General features: G+C 41.4%; 1 protein-coding gene across 2 annotated transcripts in view; it reads left to right on the plus strand.

The window, feature by feature from the left end:
- CNST (consortin, connexin sorting protein) overlaps positions 1-25,867 on the plus strand; it is a 225,364-nt gene that overhangs the window by 122,022 nt on the left and 77,475 nt on the right. For both annotated transcript variants that reach the window (XM_073628017.1, XM_073628018.1), the window contains exon 8: positions 236-333. In XM_073628017.1, the coding sequence (XP_073484118.1) occupies positions 236-333 (98 nt within the window). The remainder of the gene's footprint in view (positions 1-235; positions 334-25,867) is intronic.

Here is a 25,867-nt window from a genome sequence, read left to right on the forward strand (position 1 = left end):
TTTCAGGTGACCACTGTAACTGGGGGGAAAAAGTGATTGAAAATAAAATAATTTACAGAGCATTTACTGAGTAGGGATTTCCTCCCACTTTTCTGTTGTGTCTCTATAACAGGAAGTCTCCCCAATGGGACAAAAATAATTTGGCAGAGGTTTTAACCATTTCCTACTTTACCCAAGTAAAAGAAAATCGCTAGATCCAATATGCAATTTATTTTATATATTTTTTTGGCTACAGGTTTCAGACAAATCATTGCGGATTCCGAGTCTCCCACAGTTATTGGCATCGGCTGAGACATGTGACATAGATGGCTCATTTACCGTTTGTCCAGGCAAGTTCTTTTTAGGTTTTTAAAACATATTTTTTTTAGTATTTGAAATATTACAGCTGCTGGTCCCAATTTGACAGCTGTGTAGGTGCAGCGTCCCCACCACACAAAACTGTGACCGCCTGTGTTTAGAGACACAAACCCACACCTGCATGGTTGTCAAATTGGGGCCAGCAGCGTTGTGTGTTTTCCATGGATGTAGAATGTGATGTAGAATCTGTTCTGAACATTATAAAATCATTATGCAAACTGTTGTCGCTATATAAATCCTGTAAAATATTATAATATATAAATTAAGAAGCATGTCATGTACTTGTTTCAAGTAAACATTATACCACTCCTTCAAATGTCACAGAAGCACCATTTTACCTTTTTAAGTATAAAGGTCATACCTACTGTAGGCAACCACAATAGGCCTGCAATTTACCTTTCTTAGCAAGAAAACCTTCCCTTGTGTGCCCCTCTTAAACTGGTTTAGCTTTGTTACTAGGAACTTTACTTCCCTAACTAGTACTACAGTCCAAAGTTGGTAAAGGTGCTCTCCTATTTATTTCTATAGATCTGATAGCTGAGCAACATAGAAGGGTTCATTGCAGAATTTGAGTTTTTTTGTTTTACCTACTACCTAATGAGAGATGAGAGGGGTGATCTCTATCTGTTTTTAATATTTCCACTTGCCGACTGCCCTACAGCAATTTTACTGCTACAGGGTGGCAGCTGTGTGCCGGATCACGTATATCTACACGATCCCGCACTTGCACTTCCGGTCTGCTGCTTCTACTGTGGATATGCACAGCAGAAACTGATCTGCAGTTGCCTGGCTCTCAATGTCCGCCAGCACCCGCCAATCATCGGGCAGAGACTCTGAACGGAAATCTGCCTATATAAACAAGGCAGAGTTCCTTGCTGGCAGGGGGGATGGGATGGGATGGTTTCTGTGTTCCTGCAAAGCAGGGACTCAAATCCATCTCTTCCCCTAGTAAAAGCAGCACACATAGTAAACACAAACACTGGCTAGGCTGTACACTGACAGAATGACATATGTAAACAAGGCAGATTGCCGTTCTGTCAGTACAGAAGGCATGGATCCTGTGTTTCTGTAAAGCAAGAACACTGATCCATGCCTTCCACTAGTAAAAGCATCTCCCCCACTACACTGAAACATTAGCTAGGCACACAGTTAACCCTTTTGATTGCCCTTCCCAGCCAGTGTCATTATTACAGTGAGCGTATATTTTTAGCACTGATCACTGTGTGAGTGTCACTGGTTCCCACAAAGTGTCAAAAGTGTCAGTGTCTGATTGTTCGCAATATTGCAGTCCCACTATAAGTCGCTGATTGCTGCTATTACTAGTATAAAAAAAAAAAAAAAAAAGAATAAAAATTTTAGTATATATATCTCAGTTTTCTAGACGCTATAAGGTTTGTGTAAACCAATCAATATGCGCTTATTGAGATTTTTTACCCAAAATCTGTAGCAGAATACATATTGGCCTAAATTTTATGAAGAAATTAGATTTTTTTTTTTTATTTTACATTTTTATTAGATCTAGTTGTATAGCAAAAAATAAAAAATATTGTTTTTTTTTGGGGGGGGGGGGGTTTTTTGTTTTTTTAAATTGTTGGCCTCTTTTTGTTTTATAGTGCAAAAAGTAAACGCAGTGGTGATCAAATACCACCAAAAGAAAGTTCTATTTGTGTGGAAAAAATGACACAAATTTTATCTGGACACAGCATTGCAATTGTCAGTTAAAGTAATGCAGTGCTGTATCGCAAAAAGTGGCCTGATCATAAAGAGGGGTAAATCTTCCGTAGGTCAAGTGGTTAAGGTACCAATACACTTTTTGTTACAGATACTACTTGTGGAGGGAGTGGGACTTACTGTTTCGTTTCCTACATGCATATTTTTCAAAGTGATTATAAAAATAAATTATAAAAAAGTGCTTTTGCAGATTTTTTTCAGTAGACCACATGATTAAATATGCTTTCCGTAAGCCTTTGTCTTTTGTTCACAGTATTGCCATTATTTCAGGAAAAAAGTATTTAAATTTATAAATTAACTGAGATCGGGCTTTCTTAGAAACCAGATCACAGATGATCTGAATGAATAAACATTTACATTTGAATAATTTTTTTTTTTCACTTAAAATTTTCTAATGGGTAATTTTATATGTTTCGTTTTTTTTTTTTTTTAAGTCCATGAGGCTCTTTTGCCGGCAGCTTCTTTTATCGACAGCTTCCTCTACATGCACCCTTGTCCTATGTGCCAGTGCACATCCCTTTCATTGAACGTCCAGCCGAAACGTGTTTTCTTAGTTTTAGATAGATTGTAGAAGGTTTCAAACCCCATCAGGTTGTTACTGCTGCTGAAAACTTTTACACAATAGGCTCAGGCTGACCAGGTAGACATTGCCACATAGCCTTCATTCCAAGCCTAGGGTGACAACACTGCACCTCCCATAGATGCATTAGAGCGAGTAAACCTTGTTACCCTAGCACAGATCACCAGGTATATATGTATATATGTATGTATATGTGTGTGTAAATGAGCACATATGATCTTTAAAGATTAACTTCCAATAACTCTTAGCCAGGTAGCATAGTTTATGTTAATTTTATTTACTTGCATTTTCTTGATGACTATCTGCTTATAGCAGAATTGCTATATAAAGGTCACAGTTTCAAAACTTTACTAAGCATACCATCGTTTTTGCTTTCCCGATACCTTCTTGGTCAGAAACGCAATCTGATAGCTTGCTTGGAACAAACTATTGCTATTTCCAGATGGCTGTTAATGTTATTGAACTACACAAATGAGAGTTGGGAAAGATCTATAAAACCTTTCTGAAAGTGAATCACAAGGCCTGTATTGATTATATTCACGTGTTTGGCATCTTTTCATAATGTTATCTGTTGTTTCTTTTGGGGGCAGCGTATGGCCCGAAGTACTATGAAAACATTATCCAAATATATGATAGTCTGCAAAAGCATCCTTTACTTATATTTTCTAATTTGGATGCATTTCAGAAAAAATACAATGAAGAAAAATTATTTACAGATTTATCTTACAGCACTGGTTATTTTTGAGTAACAAAAAATTATTAGTTAATTATCAGCTACACATACTCAGCTGCTCACTTTTAATAATTGGACACTTACCTGTCCTGGAGTCCAGTGATGTCGGCACCGCAGCTGATGTTTCCATCAGCTGTCAGGTGCTGCTGCCGCAATTGCCAATAAGGGAACACGGTAGTGAAGCTTTCACTCCCTATATAACCCCTCCTGCTTCCAGGAGCACATGGTTTTTTTTTGCCAGTGTCTAAGGTGTTGGTCATGAGTGAAGATGTGCTCTGAGGAGCTCCAGGAGGGATCCATGCTGGATTTAAATAGCCTCCATAGACAAGATCCATCCAAAGTGCCACTGAGGCCTAAATGGATGGTACCTGGGGCCTCGTATCTGAAGAACGAGGTTTTGCCTGTAACGCCTCTCTTTGTAGGGCTGGACCCCGGGACCCCCTTAGGTCTTGCTACATTACCTAAAGCTTTCCTGGTTGGGTGCTTTTACGGGTCCACGTGAGTGGAACCCCGTTATAGGGACCCGTCCCTTGAAGGTTTGCTAAACACAGCCCCTGTGATGGGTGAAGGTTGGATTGTCTGTTAATTCAGAAAATCCTGCGGCAGGGATAAGGTAAGGGAAGAAACTTAGGAACTGAAAAGTCCACCTATGTATTCTTCTATTACGGAAAAAATGTTGGCATGCCTTAATTCTCCACTAGAGGGAGTCTATGCGCATGCCTAAATCTGTTGTCTTCACTGTAAAGCTTGGTCAGTCTCTGTGTGGCCGCAGCAGTGTGTGCAAGAGGTAAAAGAAATCTGCCAAATGTTTTCTTTCTCCCCCCTGAAGGGATCGGAGGATTAGGGGGACATCAGTGCTGTACCCACCTTACATTACATTTCCAGTTTGTAGCCCTGCCCTTCTGGCTAGCCACAGCACCCCGAGTGTTCACAAAAGTGCTGGCCCCACCTTTAGCCAGGTTAAGGGCACAGGGCATAACAGTCGTAGCGTACCTAGACTATCTATTGCTAATAGATCAGTCGGTGGCTCGTTTGGAACAAAGCGTATGCACTATAACCAATTATCTGGAAAGTTTGGGTTGGATTCTCAACCTAGAGAAATCTTCCGTAATACCAATAAAAAGGCTGGAGTACTTGGGTCTGATCATAGACACAGGATCAACTCCATAAGAGAGCTGGTGCGGATGGTCAGGTCAAAAGGCAATCCCTCCATTCGCCTCTGCATAAGGTTGCTAGGAGCCATGGTGGCTTCATTCAAAGCAGTTCCCTATTCCCAGTTCCATTCAAGACTGTTGCAAAACAGTATCCTGTCGACTTGGAACAAAACAATTCAAGCTTTAGACTTGCCAATGTGGCTGTCCCCAAGAGTGTCCCAAAGCCTCACTTGGTGATTACTAACCCAGAATCTGCTGAAAGGAAAATCCTTCAGACCAGTCATCTGGAAAGTGGTAACAACGGATGCCAGCCTTTCAGGCTGGGGAGCAGTACTAGAAAAGTGACAGGGTCAAGAACCGAAAGAACCTTGCCCATCAATATCCTAGATTCGGGCAGTGCGTTTGGCTCTAAAGGCCTGCACTTTCAGGTTATGGGATTGTCCTATCAGGATTCAATCCGACAATGCCACAGCTGTGGCCTATATCAATCACCAAGGGGGCACCAAAAGTCTCTCAGCACAGAGAGAGGTGAACCATATTCTAACTTGGGCAGAAAGGAATATTCCGTGCCTATTATCTTCATTCTTCATTCTGGGAGTAGAGAATTGGCAAGCGGACTACTTGAGTCGCCAGCAGTTATTCCCAGGTGAATGGTCTCTTCACCCCAACATATTTCGGGCTGTTTGCCAAAGATGGGGGACTCCGGACGTAGATCTTCTAGCGTCCAGGTTCAACATGAAGTTAGTCAACTTTGTGGCCAGAACAAGGGATCCACTCACATTCAGAACAGATGCGTTGGTGACCCCGTGGGATCAGTTCTCACTGATCTATGCATTCCCCCCTATTCAGTTGCTGCCTCGACTTCTTTGCAGGATTAAGCTGGAAAGAAAGCCGGTAATTCTGGTGGCACCAGCATGGCCCAAAAGGTCATGGTATGCAGAAATCGTAGATGGCAGTGGAGGGCCCATGTTCCCTCCCACTACGTCCAGATCTGCTCTCAAAGGGACCGATATTCCATCCTTCCTTACGGTCTCTAAATGTAACGGCTTGGCTATTGAAACCCACGTTCTGAAGAAACGTGGGCTTTCCAGGTCAGTTATCTCTAATTTAATGCAAGGAAGCCAGCCTCCAGAACTATATATTATAGAGTCTGGAGGGCTTATGTTTCCTGGTGTAAATCCAAGGGTTGGCACCCTTGGAGATATATCATAGGCAGAATTCTTACCTTTCTACAATTAGAGGTAGAAATGAAATTGGCCTTGAGTACTATTAAAGACCAAGTCTAAGCTTTATCGGTCTTATTTCAAAGACCACTTGCTACACATTCTTTAGTCTAGGTTTTTATGCAAGGGGTGACGTGACTTAATCTGCCCGTCAAACCTCCCTTGAACCCTTGGGACTTGAACTTAGTTTTGTCTGTGTTACAAAAACAGCCATTTGAACCGATACAACATATTCCTCTAGTCCTTCTGACAAAGAAGTTGGTATTTTTGGTTGCTATATCCTCAGCAAGGAAGGTTTTTCGGAATTGGCTGCTCTTTCTTGTAAAGAGCCAAGAGCCATATTTGATTTTTCATGAGGACAGAGTGGTGTTGCGCCCTCGTCCAGGTTTTTTTACAAAAAGTGGTCTCAGGTTTCCACCTGAACCAAGATATTGTATTATTTTTTCCAAAACCATGTTCCAGGGAAGAAAGGTCACTACATTGTCTTGATGTGGTGAGAGCAGTGAAAATCTATTTAAAGGCAACTGCTCAGATTCTTAAGACTGATGTCTTATTTATTCTGCCAGAGGGTCCTAAGAAATGACAGGCAGCGTTGAAATCCACTGTCACTAAGTGGGTTCGGAATGTAATAATTCAAACTTATGATTTAAGGGGAAAGATTCCCCCTTTTCAAGTTAAGGCGCACTCTGCCAGGGAAGTTAGTGCTTCTTGGGCAGTGCGTCATCAGGCCTCCATGGCTCAGATCTGTAAGGCCGCAACTTGGTCTTCAGTGCATACATTCACAAAATATTTTCAGGTGGATTTAAGGAGGTATGAGGATATCGCCTTTGGGCGCAGTGTGCTGCAGGCAGCAGTATAGGTCCTCAAGTCTGGGGGTACCCTCTGGGGTGTCTCCCTCGCCTCAAGTAGCATTGCTATGGGATGTCACATTAAGTAATTACTTAAGGCTCTGTGTCCCATGATGTAGGATAAAGAAAATAGGATTTTTATAACGGCTTACCTGTAAAATCCCTTTTCTTGGAGTACATCATGGCACACAGAGGTCCCTCCCCTCTTTTTTGGGATTTAAGTATATTGCTTTGCTACAAAAACTGATGTGCTCCTGGAAGGAGGAGGGGTTATATAGGGAGTGAACTTCCTGGATTGGGTATACCTGCGTCCATCACCTGAAGGTGACCTATAACCCATTAAGTAATTACTTAAGGCTATGTGTCCCATGATGTACTCCAAGAAAAGGATTTTTACAAGTAAGCTGTTATAAAAATCCTATTATTCAGTTTTGACCTAAGTTGAATAATGCTCGTGCTATAGGTGCAGGCCATTTATTTACCTCCTGAAGCCTGATTGAAAAAGTCATCCCGTCCTGCCTTGTTGCTAAAACATTGCTAAGAGACTGCCAGCTGTTACTGTTCACTTCCGCCATCACAGGAGCAAGCTCACAAATTCTGAGCTCAAAGCTACTGCATCAGGGGAGAGAATGCACATGAGGGGTTTTGAATCGGAGAAAGAGCTTACACCCATAGCAAGAGTCTTAGACAACTTTGGTCAAAGCTGGTTTTATCTACAGGCGCCCTTTTCTGCATAGGTAGCTTTTTGGTAAAGGTGAACTAAGCTTTGAAAGTACCTGCAGCAACAAATAGATATTTCTGTAGGAAAAAAATGATCTGTGCAGCAATCGGTCTTTCCTCTCTAAACATTTGTTTAGGCATTCCCTTCTGCTCTAAAATTGAATTTTAGCTAAATTATCAGTCCATTCACATGTGATTTTTATATCCATAGGTTATAATGAATTCAGTCTGTGGAAGTTTCAACAAGCTAAAATGCTTATTATTTTAAGTAAACCCGGTTAGTTTTTGCTAAATAGGTCTGGTGTGATGCTTCTGCACCATGTTATGTTTGATTTCCACTGTATTGCTCAGTGACGACTGAAGGGTCGAGTCATATCATACGGTCAGTGGATCACTGACCTATTTTATGAGCTGCATTGTTCTGCTGTAAAAAGTATTTGACAGTTGGGAGAATTGTCATGTTATAAGGTGACCTTTGTACTGTTGAACATAAAATAACCATTATATATAGTTCATCTGATGTACAGTTGTGCTCATAAAACTTTACATACCCTGGCAGAATTGATGATTTCTTGGCCATTGTTTAGAGAATATGAATGATAAAACAAAAACTTTTCTTTCATTCATGATTAGTGTTTGGCTGAAGCCATTTATTATTAATCCAGTTGTTTACTCTTTTTCATAATCACAACAGAAACTACCCAAATGACCCTGATAAAAGTTTACATACCCCAGTTCTTTATACAGTGTATTGCCCTCTTTAACATCAAAGTCTTTTGTGGTATTTGTGGATGAGGCTCTTTATCTTTTCAGATGGTAAAGCTGCCCATTCCTCTTGGTAAAAATCTTCCCGTTCCTGTAAATTCTTGGGCTGTCTTGCATGAACTGCACGTTTGAGATCTCCCCAGAGTGGCTCAATGGGATTGAGGTCAATGGACAAAGATGGCCACTCCAAAACCTTCACTTTATTCTGCTATAGCCAATGACAGGTCGACTTGGCCTTGTGTTTTGGATCATTGTCATGTTGGAATGTCCAAGTATGTCCATGCGCAGCTTCCTGACTGATGAATGCAAATATTCTAATAGGGGAATGGCGCTGTTCACAGACAATTGAAAAACCAAAAAAATGAAAAAATATTAAAAAATTGACAATATGTGAAAAGTGTACACCAAAGTCCACAACAGACTGGGTGAAAGATTCCTGCTAAAATACTGCAACCTATTCCATTGCGTGTATTACGTAAGATGTGGGTGTGCAAATCCCTACCATTGGTGAAAAATAAAAATCATATGAAATGTAAGAAATAAAGAAAAAAGTGACATTTAAAAAATATAAATATTTAAAAATCCCACTGAGACGTGCCCAGTGACATAAAAATATATGTAAATAGGCCAAGTGACATAAAAAATATAAAATATAAACATCTGTAGTTCCTCTGACATAGACTGTGAGAATCAAAAATATAAGTGCAAACAGAATATGTATATATATTATAATAAATGTATCAATCAAGAAAATGTATCAATCAAGAAAATGTAAAAAAAAATAGAATGGACTCATATGTGGATGTGTGCAACCAAAAAAAGTGAAATAATTAATGTGCACCCATAAAAATAGTCCAATATAAATTGTGCAATATATGTGAAGGAGATCCCTGTACACAGATGGTATGTGTATCCAACAGGTGTATAATCCCCAGCAGGTTTTCAATACTGATGTATCCGTGTTTTATAGGCCCCCACTTGTGCCCTTACTCACCAGAAAGCCCAACCCCTGCAGGGGTGAAGGGCATGAGTAGATCCTGTGGCCGGAATCCTGGACGCCTGAAATCCCCCTCTCAGGTTCCGTGAACTCCTTCCCTCTTAATCCACAGTGTTCCTGGTATGATGTAGACCTGGGATCCTTCAGTTGCTTCTTGTTCTCTTTGACTGTAAACCTTCTACTTGGCTGAGCTCTGCTTCACCTTATATTCATTCCACCCCCATTCACTAACATGAGACGACTTTGGATTGGCTCCTCAGGAGATTTACAGCCTATATGGGGGGTCTTCTGAGTCGGGAGAGGCTGAACCTGACAGGATGGATGGATGGATGGAGAAGAGAAAAAAAAATAATAAAATGAATAAAAATAAACTTTAAAAGGCATCCGGAGCGAGGATGAAAAAAAGGGTCCTTTTTTCGTCCTCGCTCCGGACGCCTTTTAAAGTTTTTTTTTTTTTTTTTTTTTTTCTCTTCTCCATCCATCCTGTCGGGTTCAGCCTCTCCCGATTCAGAAGACCCCCCATATAGGCTGTAAATCTCCTGAAGAGCCAATCCAAAGTCGTCTTATGTTAGTGAATGGGGGTGGAATGAATATAAGGTGAAGCAGAGCTCAGCCAAGTAGAAGGTTTACAGTCAAAGAGAACAAGAAGCAACTGAAGGATCCCAGGTCTACATCATACCAGGAACACTGTGGATTAAGAGGGAAGGAGCTCACGGAACCTGAGAGGGGGATTTCGGGCGTCCAGGATTCCGGCCACAGGATCTACTCACGCCCTTCACCCCTGCAGGTGTTGGGCTTTCTGGTGAGTGAGGGCACAAGTGGGGGCCTATAAAACACGGATACATCAGTATTGAAAACCTGCTGGGGATTATACACCTGTTGGATACACATACCATCTGTGTACAGGGATCTCCTTCACATATATTGGACAATTTATATTGGACTATTTTTATGGGTGCACATTAATTATTTCACGTTTTTTTGGTTGCACACATCCACATATGAGTCCATTCAATTTTTTTACATTTTCTTGATTGATACATTTTCTTGATTGATACATTTTCTTGATTGATACATTTATTATAATATATATACATATTCTGTTTGCACTTATATTTTTGATTCTCACAGTCTATGTCAGAGGAACTACAGATGTTTATATTTTATATTTTTTATGTCACTTGGCCTATTTACATATATTTTTTATGTCACTGGGCACGTCAGTGGGATTTTTAAATATTTATATTTTTTAAATGTCGCTTTTATTTATTTCTTACACTTCATATGATTTTTATTTTTCACCAATGGTAGTGATTTGCACACCCACATCTTGCGTAATACACGCAAAGGAATAGGTTGCAGTATTTTAGCAGGAATCTTTCACCCAGTCTGTTGTGGACTTTGGTGTACACTTTTCACATATTGTCAATTTTTTAATACTTTTTCATTTTTTTGGTTTTTCAATTGTCTGTGAACAGCACCATTGCCCTATTAGAATATATCGTAGTACGTGGATTTCACTCCGGTGTCTTCCGTTTGCCTGGGGGGCTGCAGTTCCTTGTCTTTACTGATCCTAAGCGTGGAATATTTGATCTCCATGATGAATACAAATGTTCCTCCAGTATTTTTTGATAACATACTGCATTCATCTTGCCATCAATTTTGACCAAATTCTGTGCCTATGTAGCTCACACATCCCCAAAACATCAGCGATCCACCTCCTTGTTTCACAGTAGGAATGGTGTACCTTTCATCATAGGCCTTGTTGACTCCTCTCCAAATGTAGTGTTTATGGTTGTGGCCAAAAAGCTACATTTTGGTCTCATCACTCCAAATGACTTTGTGCCAGAAGGTTTGAGGCTTGTCTCTGTGCTGTTTGGCGTATTATAAGCAGAATACTTTGCGGCATTTGCATAGTAATGGCTTTCTTCTGGCGACTCAACTATGCAGCCAATCTTTCTTCAAGTACCTCCTTATTGTGCATCTTGAAACAGCCACACCACATGTTTTCAGAGGCAAGAAAGGGGGCTGCCATCATGACAAATATGGAGTGTGGTGGTCCCATCCCTTACGTAATGAATCATAGAACAAAGAATCCCCCTTAGGTTGGGACTTTGACAGTCCACCAGAACCGTTCAAGTAAAAAAATATTTTATTGATCTACTTTAAAAAAGACGTAAGGGCGTCTCTAGTGTATATAAAAAAATCAAAGAAAAACATTCCATACAGCATAGAAACAAAATCAGAAACAGAGAAAATATACAAGGTGACAATGGTTAATATACTCTCATGGGGGTAGTGTACCCCGATACCTGATGCGTTTCCGGTAACTCTGGTACCTTCATCGGGGGTTTTGAGAGTTGTAAATGTTGTGTACATGTATGGATTCCCTAGGAATGACTCTGTATTCAAGTAGCACCCCTGGCCCTTCAGATCAAATATTGTATTATCGTTTGTGCCAGATCGGAAATATATAGGAATGGTACATGTGTTGAAAAAATGTTGTCAAAACGAATGAAAGGTGAGCCAAATGGGGAAGAACCATTTATGGGAGTCTGTTGCATGCCGGCTGCATGCCGGGAGGAAAAATATCCAAGGACAATCCCTTTTTGGTTGGCTCAAAGACCATTCCTTCACGTGCGTGGGTCTCACGGGGGAGGGGGGGGGGTGCCTACCGCTATCAGTGCTGGCTCTCTGTTTCTGATTTTGTTTCTATGCTGTATGGAATGTTTTTCTTTGATTATATACACTACACATGTTTTCAGAGAGCCCTGTATTTCACCTGAAGTTATTTGTGGGTTTTTCTTTGCATCCCCAACAATTTTCCTGGCAGTTGTGGCTGAAATTCTAGTTGGTCTACCTGACCGTGGCTTGGTTTCAACAGAACCTCTAATTTTCCACTTCTTGATTAGAGTTTGAACACTGCTGATTGGCATTCTCAATTCCTTGGATATCTTTTTATATCCCTTTCCTGTTTTATACAGTTCAACTACCTTTTCCCACAGATCCTTTGACAATTCTTTTGCTTTCCCCATGACTCAGAATCCAGAAACGTCAGTGCAGCACTGGATGAAAGATGCAAGGGTCTGTCAGGAGTCCAGAGGCACATTGACCTTTTATATACACTAATTACAAGAAAACAGATGACAGGTGAGGATGGTTACCTTTTAATAGCCATTCAAACCCCTTTGTGTCAACTTGTGTGCATGTTATCAGGCCAAAATCACCTGGGTATGTAAACTTTTGATCAGGGTCATTTCGGTAGTTTCTGTTGTCATTATGATTTAAAGAGTAAACACAGTTGATTGATAGTGTTTGGCTGAAGCCATTTATTAACCATGAGTGAAAAGTGTTTTTGTGTTATCATTCATATTCTCTGAAAAATGGCCAAGAAATCATAAATTCTGCCAGGGTATGTAAACTTATCAGCACAACTGTAGATGCATAGATATATTTTTAAGACCTATCTTAAACAAATCTATTGCATACATACAGTGCATTGAAAAAGTCTTCATACCCCTTGAAATTTTCCACATTTTGTCATGTTACAACCAAAACCGTAAATGTATTTTATTGGACTTTGATGTGGTAGACCAACACAAAGTGGCACATTATTAGTGCAGTGGAAGGAAAATGATAAATGGTTTTCCAATTTTTTTTACAAAAAAATGCGAAAAGTGTAGTGTGCATTTGTATTCAGCCTCCCTGAGTCAGTACTTTTTGTAGAACCACTTTTTGCTGCAATTACAGCTGCAAGCCTTTTTAGGTATGTTTCTACCAGCTTTGCACATCTAGAGAGTGAAATTTTTGCCCATTCTTCTTTGTAAAATAGCTCAAGCTCTGTCAGATTGGATAGAGAGTGTCTGTGAACAGCAATTTTCAAGTCTTGCCACAGATTCTCAATTGGATTTAGATTTGGACTTTGACTGGGCCGTTCTAACACATGAATATGCTTTGATCTAAACCATTCCATTGTAGCTCTTATCTGTATGTTTAGGTTCGCTGTCCTGCTGGAAGGTGAAACTCTGCCCCAGTCTCAAGTCTTTTGCTGACTTGAACAGGTTTTTTTCTAAAATTGCCCTGTATTTTGCTGCAGCCATCTTCCGATTAACTCTGACCAGCTTCCCTGTCCCTGCTGAAGAAAAGCATCCCCACAACATGATTCTGCCACCACCATGTTTCACGGTGGGAATAGTTTGTTCAGGGTGATGTGCAGTGTTAGTTTTCCGCCACACGTATCATTTTTGCTTTTAGGACAAAAAGTTAAATTTTTGTCTCATGTGACCAGAGCACCTTCTTCCACGTTTGCTGTGTCCCCCACATAGTTACATACATAGTAGGTTAGGTTGAAAAAAGACACAAGTTTTATCAAGTCCAACCTATGTGTGTGATTATATGTCAGTATTACATTGTATATCCCTGTATGTTGTGGTCGTTCAGGTGCTTATCTAATAGTTTTTTGAAACTATCGATGCTTCCCGCTGAGACCACCGCCTGTGGAAGGGAATTCCACATCCTTGCCGCTCTTACAGTAAAGAACCCTCTATGTAGTTTAAGGTTAAACCTCTGTTCTTCTAATTTTAATGAGTGACCACGTGTCTTGTTAAACTCCCTTCCGCAAAAGTTTTATCCCTATTATGGGGTCACCGGTATGGTATTTGTAAATTGAAATCCTATCCCCTCTCAAGCGTCTCTTCTCCAGAGAGAATAAGTTCAGTTCTCGCAAACCTTTCCTTGTAACTAATATCCTCCAGACCCTTTATTAGCTTTGTTGCCCTTATTTGTACTCGCTCCATTTCTAGTACATCCTTCCTGAGGTCTGGTGACCAGAACTGAACAGCATACTCTAGGTGCGGCCGGACCAGAGTCTTGTAGAGTGGGAGAATTATCATTTTGTCTCTGGAGTTAATCCCCTTTTTAATGCATGCCAATATTCTGTTTGCTTTGTTAGCAGCAGCTTGGCATTGCATGAACCTGCTGAACCTATCATCTACTAGGACCCCCAGGTCCTTTTCCGTCCTAGATTCCCCCAGAGGTTCTCCCCCCAGTGTATAGATTGCATTCATATTTTTGCCACCCAAATGCATTATTTTACATTTTTCTACATTAAACCTCATTTGCCATGTAGTTGCCCACCCCATTAATTTGTTCAGATCCTTTTGCAAGGTTTCCACATCCCGCAGAGAATTTATATTCCTGCTTAGCTTGGTATCGTCCGCAAATACAGAGATTGAACTGTTTACCCCATCCTCCAGGTCGTTCATGAACAAATTAAATAGGATTGGTCCCAGCACAGAACCCTGGGGGACCCCACTACCCGCCCCTGACCATTCTTAGTACTCCCCGTTTATCACCACCCTCTGAACTCCCCCCTGTAGCCAGTTTTTAATCCATGTACTCACCCTATGGTCCATGCCAAAGGACCTTATTTTGTACAGTAAATGTTTATGGGGAACTTTGTCTAATGCTTTTGCAAAATCCAGATACACCACATCTACGGGCCTTCCTTTATCTAGATGGCAGCTCACCACCTCATAGAAGGTTAATAGCTTGGTTTGGGAAGAACGATCTTCATGAATCCATGCTGATTACTGCTAATTTTACAGTTTTCTTTACTAAAATCTTGTATATAGTCCCTTATCATCCCCTCCAAGAACTTGCATACTATTGATGTTAGGCTAACTGGTCTGTAATTCCCAGGGATGTATTTTGGGCCCTTTTGAAATATTGGTGCTACATTGGCTTTTCTTCAATCAGCTGGTACCATTCCAGTCAGTAGACTGTCGGTAAAAATTAGAAACAATCGTCTGGCAATTACTTGACTGAGTTCCCCAAGTACCCTCGGATGTAAGCCATCTGGTCACGGTGATTTATTAATGTTGTTTCCCAAGTCTAATTTTAATTGTGTCCTCTGTTAACCATGGAGGTGCTTTCTGTGATGTGTCATGAGGATAAACACTGCAGTTTTGGTTACTGAAGCCCCCCTGATTCCCTTGTGAAGACTGAGGAGAAGAATAAATTCAATACCTTCGCTATCTCCCCATCCTTTGTAACCAGATGTCCTTCCTCATTCTTTATGGGGCCCATATGGTCTGTCCTCCCTTTTTTACTGTTTACATACTTAAAGAATTTCTTGGGATTTTTTTTTTTTTGCTCTCCTCCGCTATGTGTCTTTTGTGTTCCATCTTAGCTGCCCTAATTGCACCCTTACATTTCTTGTTGCATTCTTTATAAAGTCTGAATGCTGATGATGATCCCACAACCTTTTATTTTTGATGGCTTTCTCCTTTTTGCTTTTATATGCATTTTTACATTGAAGTTAAGCCATGCAGGATTTTTGTTCACTCTTTTAAATTTATTACCCAATGGGATGCTTTGGCTAATGCCCTTATTTAATATGCTCTTAAAGCAAACCCATCTCTCCTCCGTGTTTTTTATTCCTAAGATTTTATCCCAATCCATACCTTCTAGCAAGGTTCGTAGTTTAGGGAAGTTGGCTCTTTTGAAATTCAGTGTCTTTGTATTCCCCTTATGTTTCCTATTTGTGTGATTTTATACTGAAGCCAATTGACCTGTGATTGCTGTTTCTTAAATTGACCCGTATTTCTACATCGTGATCAGGTCTGTATTGGTAATTAGCAGATCAAGTAAGGCTTTATTTCTAGTTTGTGCGTCTACCAACTGAACCATGAAATTGTCCTGCAAGAATTTTAGGAACTAGCGAGCCTTAGACAAATGCATGGTTCCCTCCGCCCAGCCTGTTTGGGTAATTAAAATCCCCCATTATGATAACACTTCCCATCCTTGCTGCTAATCCAACTTGTGATAGGAGAGCTTTCTCCCCCTCCTCCCTCAGGTTAGGGGGCCTGTAGCATACTCCCAGTATTTTCCCCTTAGCGTCATCCCTCTGGAGCTCTACCCATAAGGATTCCACCTCCTCCCTAGCTCCCTTACTGATGTCATCTCTCACGTTCACTTGTAAATTATTCTTGATGTATAGGTATACTCCTTCCTCTTTTTTACCCTCTCTATCCCTGCGATAAAGGGAATACCCTTGAATGGTTGTCAGCCAATCATGAGAGCTGTTGAACCAGGTCTCTGAAATTCCCCCAAAATCCAAATCCTCCTCGTACAACAGTATTTCTAGTTCACCCATCTTGTCCGCCAGGCTCCTGGCATTGGTGAACATGCCACGTAGTTTAGAGCGGTCCAAATAATATTCTCTTATTGGGTGTTCCAAGATTACTTACCTTGGGTTTATGTGCTTTAGTCAGCCTACCACTAATGCCCCCAATACTACCCTCTGGAATATGTTCCGCACTGACTATCTCTACCTCTGGGCCCTGCCTCCTTCCCCGTTGCCTAGTTTAAATGGCTTCTTGCAAACTGAAAACGGGACTTGTGGCTTTCTTTCAACAATGGGAAAGCATGGGATTTGTAACCTTTTGCTATGACTTTCTGGTCACTGTCGATAAGTTTAAAATACAAGCTTTTGCGCTGTTGTTTAGGGACATTTCTAAAAAAAGCAAACAATATTAACTATGTGTGATGGTACGCTGATTTTGTTTGTTTTGTTTGGTGACTTTTCCCAAACCCATCCCCAGGTCCCACCAACATTGTTTAGTTGCTATCCACACTTGTCGAAAGTTTAGGATGACACTGGTTTTAGTGACCCTGAAAAAATATAAACCAACCCTCTGCCTTTGCAAAGTATCCTCCTAATGTTGAAATTGTGTGTTTCAGTGAAGTGTGATTTGGCATTTGAGCAGTTTTCATTTTCTGGATTTTTTGGCAAAAAGTAGAAAATAGACTTTTTCTAATTTTTGTCAACTGATGAATCTAAAACCAATTACTGTTAAAGCATTTGTTAACCCCCCCCCCCCCCCTCCAAAAAAACAACCCAGATACTGTTCCTTTTAAAGCATGTTATATAGCACAGTGCTTGTGCTGTCATTTGGCCCCCTGTATACCCTAAAAAAACCTGGCTGATCCTGCCTGGCTATACCCTCCCCTCTGCAAACCGATAATAATCATGGCTGCTGAGTTCTGACATGTGGTCCGCTTGCGTGATTCCGTCAGCTGCAGCCCTGCTCTCTGCAGCTCTCCCTGTGTCTGTGTCCTCTGTCCTCCGCTCCCCCCCCCAGGCGCTCAGCTGATTGTCAGCTCTCTGTCTCTCCTCTCCCCCTCCTCCCTGAATGACGTCATTGGGATGGCTCGGCCCCGCCCACTGCAGCTGTGAGCCGGAGAGAGAAGGAGGAGAGGAATCTGCTGTGGGACCGGAGCGGAGCTTATATCAGTACAGATCTGCGGATTTTTTTTGCAGAGCACAGGCACAGAGATACATGTTAAGGTACAGAGGGGATAAGAATATTTGCTAGAAGTGGGTTAACAAGCACTTTGAAGCATTAGAACTTTAAAATAAATATATATATATTTATATTATTACATCTGTGCTATACATGCTTGTCTCCCAATGTTTTATCGCTTAAAAAACACCAAGTACAGAAAATACTTATTGATCTGCCAGCAAACCAGTATGCTCTGAACTTCCTGCTTGGGCTAATAGTGTTTCTTCTGCACTGAAATCCCAACCAGGTTTCAGGTTATAGAACTCTGATTTTTTAAATCCTTTAAAGAACAGTGTTTTTATAAACTAAGATTGTTCCGTTTTACCTTTTTAAGAAAATAATTTCACTCTGTGGAAATCATTAACCACTTCAGCCCCGGAAGGATTTACCCCCTTCTTGACCAGAGCACTTTTTACAATTTGGCACTGCGTCGCTTTAACTGTTAATTGCGCGGTCATGCAATGCTGTACTCAAACGAAATTTGCGTCCTTTTCTTCCCACAAATAGAGCTTTCTTTTTATGGTATTTGATCACCTCTGCGGTTTTTATTTTTTGCGCTATAAACGGAAAAAGACCGAAAATTTTGAAAAAAAATATTTTCTACTTTTTGTTATAAAAAAAATCCAATAAACTAAATTTTAGTCATACATTTAGGCCAAAATGTATTCGGCCACATGTCTTTTGGTAAAAAAAAAATGTCAATAAGCGTATATTTATTGGTTTGCGCAAAAGTTATAGCGTCTACAAACTACGGTACATTTTCTGGAATTTACACAGCTTTTAGTTTATGACTGGCTATGTCATTTCTTGAGGTGCTAAAATGGCAGGGCAGTACAAACCCCCCCCCAAATGACCCCATTTTGGAAAGTAGACACCCCAAGGAAATTGCTGAGAGGCATGTTGAGCCCATTGAATATTAATTTTTTTTGTCCCAAGTGATTGAATAATGACAAAAAAGAAAATTACAAAAAGTTGTCACTAAATGATATATTGTTCACACAGGCCATTGGCATATGTGGAATTGCACCCCAAAATACATTCAGCTGCTTCTCCTGAGTATGGAGATACTGCATGTGTGGGACTTTTTGGGAGCCTAGCCGCGTACGGGGCCCCGAAAACCAATCACCGCCTTCAGGATTTCTAAGGGTGTAAATTTTTGATTTCACTCTTCACTGCTTATCACAGTTTCGGAGGCCATGGAATGCCCAGATGGTACAAACCCCCCCAAATGACCCCATTTTGGAAAGTAGACACCCCAAGCTATTTGCTGAGAGGCATGGTGAGTATTTTGCAGCTCTCATTTGTTTTTGAAAATGAAGAAAGACAAGAAAAAACATTTTTTTTTTTCTTTTTTCAATTTTCAAAACTTTGACAAAAAGTGAGGTCTGCAAAATACTCACTATACCTCTCAGCAAATAGCTTGGGGTGTCTACTTTCCAAAATGGGGTCATTTGGGGGGGGGGGGGGGGTTGTGCCACCTGGGCATTCCATGGCCTCAGAAACTGTGATAGGCAGTGAAGAGTGAAATCAAAAATTTACGCCCTTAGAAAGCCTGAAGGCAGTGCTTGGTTTTCGGGGTCCCGTACGCAGCTAGGCTCCCAAAAAGTCTCACACATGTGGTATCCCCGTACTCAGGAGAAGCAACAGAATGTATTTTGGGGTGTAATTTCACATATTCACATGGCATGTTTGAGCAATATATCATTTAGTGACAACTTTGTGCAAAAAAAAAAAAAAAATTTGTCTCTTTCCCGCAACTTGTGTCGCAATATAAAATATTCCATGGACTCGACATGCCTCTCAGCAAATAGCTTGGGGTGTCTACTTTCCAAAATGGGGTCAGTTGGGGGGGTTTTGAACTGTCCTGGCATTTTGTGCACAACATTTAGAAGCTTATGTCACACATCACCCACTCTTCTAACCACTTGAAGACAAAGCCCTTTCTGACACTTTTTGTTTACATGAAAAAATTATTTTTTTTTTGCAAGAAAATTACTTTGACCCCCCAAACATTGTATATTTTTTTAACCCCCCTGGCGGTATTCCCAAGTCTGGCTCGGGGTGGATTTTCAATACCAAAAGCGGTATCCCTGAGCCAGACTCGGGATCGCATCGCAGGATCCAGGAAGAGTTTACTTACCTTGTCCCCTGGATCCTGCGATGTCTCCCCGCTGTGATCAGCGAGCCGCCGTGTCTTGCTCAATTCACAGTGCCGAGCTTTGTTCCCTGCGAGCGTTGTGACGCACGGGGACGGAGTTCGGCAGCAAATTCAAAAAGTGAAACACACAGTATAGATACAGTATACTGTAATCTTACAGATTACAGTACTGTATCAAATAATTACACATCCCCTTTGTCCCTAGTGGTCTGTCCAGTGTGCTGCATGCAGTTTTATATTATAAATACTCTTCTTTCTGTCTGGATACTGGAGATTGTCCATAGCAACCAAAACTGTCCCTTTACATCAAAAGTGGCTTTAGAGCAGCTAGAAAACAGCGATAATAAATTAGAATCACTTGCAGAATTGAGTGATAGTGATTTGTGGGGAAATCCGTCATCAAACACTAAAAGTAACGAAAGCGACAATTCTGCAACTGAGCAAATTTCAGTGTTTTTGATTTGATTACAATATTGAATAATTTTTATTATTATTATATTATTATTTTTTATTTCGTTTTTCAAACTTTATCATACCCGGGATGTCTACTAGACTCTTGTTTGGACAGATTTAAGTGAGTTATTCCTAAGAATTACAGGCCCACAATATAAAACGCCAAATTTCTGTGCAAAATAATTGTACCGCTTTCAGCACCTAAAATCTGAAATAATCATACCGCCAGGGAGGTTAAAGCAAATGCCCTACAGATTAAAATGGTGGGTGTTTCATTTTTTTTTTTTTTCACACAGTATTTGCGCAGCGATTTTTCAAACGCATTTTTTGAGGAAAAAACACACTTTTTAAAATTTTAATGCACTAAAACACACTATATTGCCCAAATGTTTGATGAAATAAAAAAGATGATCTTAGGCCGAGTACATGGATACCAAACATGACATACTTTACAATTGCGCACAAACGTGCAATGTCAACAAAACAAATACATTTTTAAAAGCCTTTACAAGTTACCACTTTAGATTTACAGAAGAGGTCTACTGCTAAAATTACTGCCCTCGATCTGACCTTCGCGGTGATACCTCACATGCATGGTGCAATTGCTGTTTACATTTGACGCCAGACCGACGCTTGCGTTCGCCTTAACGTGAGAGCAGGGGGCGACAGGGGTGCTTTTTTTTTTTTTTTTTTTTTCTTTATTATTTTTTTGCTTTTTTATCTTATTTTTAAACTGTTCCTTTCATTTTTTTTAATCATTTTTATTGTTATCTCAGGGAATGTAAATATCCCCTATGAAATTGGGGTCTATTAGACCCTAGATCTCTCCTCTGCCCTCAAAGCAGCTGACGACACCAAGATCGGTGTGATAAAATGCTTTCTCAATTTCCCAATGGCGCTGTTTAAATCCGGCGAAATCTAAGTCATGAAATGCTCGTAGCTACCGGTTTCTTAGGCCATAGAGATGTTTGGAGCCACTCTGGTCTCTGATCAGCTCTATGGTCAGCTGTCTGAATCACCGGCTGCATTCTCAGGTTCCCTGTTGAGACAGGAGAGCCAGAGAAAAACACGGAAGACGGTGGGGGGCATTCCCTCCCACTGCTTGTAAAAGCAGTCTAGAGGCTAATTAGCTGCTAGGATTGCTTTTACATGAAAGCCGACCGCTGGCTGAAAAGAATGATACCAAGATGATACCTACACCTGCAGGCATCATTCTGGTATAACCACTCAAAGTCGTGAATGGTGTACCTGAAGACAAAAAAATGTTTAACAATAAAACACAGTAAACGGTAAAGTATAAAAAATTGCATACCTGAAAAGCAAACATGATAAAACATAATAACAATAAAAACTTGCAGAATAGAATACAGTAAAAAAGAGCAGAACAATAGAGAGAGAATAGAGAGAGAGAGAACAATAAAACGACAGCTATTTTTTAAAATTTTATATATTTTTTTTTTTTTAACACTTTTTTTTTGTAACTAACTATTATAACTGTAACCGGTTCCAGGTTCGGGTCTCTCAAAATGCGATGGCATCTTGGGAGACCCTGTGAAAGTGTGCCTAGTCTGTGCAATGCTGTACCCTACGCTAATACTCAACTAGTGAATGGTAGCGTTCAAAACATTCACCAATGCAAAGACCAGGATTGTCAGGACAGGAGGGACAATAATAGCGGGTGTCACGCCTATATCCGCGCTTGCTGCAGACACAACATCTTTTTGGGGGGGTTCGTTGGGTAGGGGTACTCGGGAGGACATATAGAAAATGCCTCTCATGCAGCCGACTGCATTTGGTTGGGGATGTGAATGGGGTAATTACGGGCGCTGCAGAAGTGGTGGGTTCCCAATTAGGATTGGCGAATGCAGCAGGAAGGGCATTATGGGCACGACGGGCCTCTTTGTCTTCTTCTTGGTGGCAGCGGGACACTACTTGTGCTTGCCACCTCACCAGCTTGAACTGCACTTATGGGACTCGCCACGTCACCAAGTGTTACTGCAGTGCTGGTTTGACTATGACCGGGGTGTACTAGGCCGCTGGTGCTTGCCAGTTCACCAAAACGCTACCAAAAAAACTGTTAGTGATCGCAGGGATCGGGCCGGACTCTGCGAACGCTGCAGTTATGCGTTTAGTGTTTTGTAAGTGTCAGTGATCGAGCGATACTGCACTTGGGTGGGCTGGGCTGGGCGGAGGGGCAAAACGCAGGTGCTAGCAGGTATCTGGGCTGATCCCGCTAACACTGCGTTTTTGGGAACCCTACACTGCTGGGGACGCTAGTATAGATCTGATCGGATATTGATCCGTTCAGATACTATACCACTAAGGGAGGCGTATGCTGCGTGCGTGGGTGTTAGCGGTACTGGCGCTAATCTGACGCTGCCTGGGGCGACGCATATCACCGCCGGGCGATCAGGGGGCTAAACTTTTATTCGGTAATAAACGGCGCGTGCCCTGACACTATAAAAAATAAACGAACTAACCAGCGTCACCCGTAACAGTTATACGGTGATCAGTGGTGAAAGGGTTAACTAGGGGGCAATCAAGAGGTTAAAACCTTTAGTCGGTAGTATATGGGGGTCCCTGTCGCTATAAAACGCTGACGGTGAACCTAAAAAATATTTACCTCCCTAACTAGCGTCACCAGCGACACTAATACAGCGATCAGAAAAATGATCGCTTAGTGACACTGGCGACGGGGTGATCAAGGGGTTAAAACTTTATTAGGGGGGGTTAGTGGGGTACCCTAGACCTAAAGGGGGCTAACCCTAACTGCCCTAACACACTAACTGTCACAAACTGACACCATGCAGTAATCAGAAAAAAAAAAGCAAAACTGCTTGGTGTCAGTGTGACGGGGGGGGGGGGGGGAGGGGTGATTGGGGGGGGGATCGGGGGTGTTTTGTGTGCCTGACATGTTCTACTGTGTGTGTGTTTTCACTCACATTACAGTCTTCTCTCCTCGGCGCTGGAACGGAAACTGCCGAGGAGAGATTACATCGTTTCCTTTGCTGTTGTTTACCATACAGCAGCATAGGAATGATTTCATTGGCCGGCGGCAATCGCGAGGGGGGGCCACGAATGGATGGCCTCCCCCTCACCTCCGATCGCCGCTGGACAAAAGGCGACCGCCTCAGGCACCGGGGTGGGGTCCAATTGGACCCCCCGCCCGCGGGAGGCAGATCACATACGGGTACGCCTGTGCCATTCTGCCGACGTATATCGTCGTGAGGCGGTCGGCAAGTGGTTAAGGAGTGAACAATTTGATAACCAAGCAAATGTGAAATCATCAGTGTGAACAAACAATAAAAGTTAATGTACAGCAAAAGTCCATTAAACAGCCAAAAGTGACCATTAGCCCTTTCACGGCCAGAGCTGTGTTTGCGTTTTTTGCACACGTGTTTAAAAATAGTTTTAGACCAAAAGATTGTATAAACCCCCCAAAATGCTGTATATTTTCTGAAAGCAGACACCCTAGAGAATAAAATAGTGGTAGTTCCATTTTTTTTTTATGTTATATGATGTTACTGCAAATACACTAAAGTTGACTTTAGGGCACACAAACGCAATTCATTTCCCAATGTATAGTAAAATATAAAAGATGAGGTTGCACCGAATTAGATACCCAACATGTCAAACTTGAAATTTGTATGTGCCCGTGGTGAAAAACTTCAGGACTCTCTATTTTCCATAGGCAATGCTTTAAAAGCCGCATATAGGTCATCCGTTTAGTGTTACGGAGGAGGTCTAGTGCTAGAATTGTTGCTCTTACTCTGGCAGATATGTGCGGCGATATGTAACATGTGTATCGCAATTAATGCTTTTGTGTGTAGGCACCCCCAACACGTACGTTTACATTCCTACGTGGGGTTGGAGGGCCTCAAAAGTTTGGAGGCAGGTTTATGTGCATGGGTGTAACTTTTTTTTTTAATTTTTAACAATTTTTAAAAAAAACTTTTTTTTTTTTTTTTTTTTATCTCATAGGGGGAAAAAAAATCCCCTATGTATATTTTTTTTTTTTTTGTGACTAGTTCTATTTAATTCAGGGTTCACAAGACCCGCTGGATTTCTTGAATTGGAAGCAATCCAGTGACAGCTTCCATCTGACAGCCTGACAGCCAGAAGGCAGTTTGTCAGATATAAACACACTTCCAGTAGCTGCTGCCAAAAAAAAGTCTTTACAGCCTCTTTAAGAGAGCTGTCCACACTGCAGATATGCACATGGGTCTGTAGGCACAGGGGTGCCTTGGCACACTTATATACTTGGAAGAGCATTGCTAGTTTTCTGCCAAAATTCCACAAAAAAGGTAAAAAAATGTTTTTGAGTTTTGCCTAGGCACAATTCATGCTTGTAGTAAATGTTACCTATAACATAGCAAATCTTCACTTTTGTGAGTTAAGATTCACTTCAAGCCACACAAGTGTATAACCTCTCCCTAGTGCGCCCCCACATGCACCCCAACATGGGCTCTTGAATCTATAACTAACAATCTTCAAAAGTAGACAGAGCTTCTGAGTAGTACAGTGAGATTGCTTTAAGCCGTCCATAGATGGATCGAATGTCAGCCAGAATTTGATCCAACTATGATCTATCGTTCAACTTCAGTACAACCCTCCTGTCGGATTTCTTGTATGCACTTATCTCCAGAGGCTATAGCCGCCAGCAGTAATCATTGTGTTCTGCTTGCAGGGAAGGCTCCCCGCCAGCAGAACACAATAGTGCTGCGGGAGGCAATCGAGCGATTTCTTTTCTTACAGGAATAAAATTTACATCATCTATGGCTTGCCTTAGGGTATGTTCATTTGTGGTACAACGTATCGACTGGTGTGCGGTGGGAATTGGCGGAATCACAGCAGTGCCAATGCACCTATGGAGTACATTGCACTGTTCACTTTTCTTTTTTTTCTTAATGAAGTTTATTGAAATGTCACACAGATAAAAAAATCATTAAAGCCTAACTTTGCTTAATTCCGCCCCCATCTCTTCTGATGTTGGCACCTTTTCTGGGGGGGGGGTGGGAGCAGGTACCTGGGTTTGACAGGTACCCACTCCTACTTCCTGTCAGATTGCCGTGGCGATCCCCCCACCCGCAACCATCTGGGAAATGTCATAGGCCCCAGAAGGCTGAGGGACCATTTGCAAAGCACAGCATGGCAGGCAGTCGGCTGTGAACATACCGGTGCCGAGGACCCGATGAGCAGTGCTAGACCCTTGGACAGGTGAGTGTCCTTTTTATTACAGTATTTGTAGCTACTAATTTTCTTGTAAAAAGGCTCAAGAACCGCTTAAGATTCTGTTCAAACCTAGGTTTTTTTTTGCGCTTTTTCCTGCTGTAAGCCTCAGCTCTAAAAACGCCCAACAAGACATATCCCATTAATTTCAATGGCCCCTGTTCACATCTGAGCATTCTGGCGCCTGAAACAAAATGCCGTTGATCAAAAAAGTACAGGAGCTTCCTTTTTGGCAGATTACAGGCGTTTTACCGCTTTTACATTGGTGACCTTTTAACCTTGAAAACGCCTGTACAAAAACTGCAAAAACTCCGGAAAAAGCGACTGTAAAATAGCAATGCCTAGATGTAAACAGAGCCTTAAGGTATGGACTTTGTGGATACAGTATGCTCATCCTTCAATGCCCATAGAAAGTTATACTTCTTTATAGGCGCTGTCCCTCAAAACCTCAACTTGAGTATCTACAGTGTCCTCACATCTCCCTTTTTACCTTTTTTTTTTTTTTTCCCACTCTTTCCCTATGTCTCTCTGCTGTGGAGACTTCTTTTTCTCTTATTTACATCTTGAAACA

The sequence above is a fragment of the Aquarana catesbeiana genome, linkage group LG04 (genome assembly GCF_042186555.1).
Source record: "Aquarana catesbeiana isolate 2022-GZ linkage group LG04, ASM4218655v1, whole genome shotgun sequence".
In the NCBI taxonomy this organism is placed as follows: Eukaryota; Metazoa; Chordata; class Amphibia; order Anura; family Ranidae; genus Aquarana; species Aquarana catesbeiana.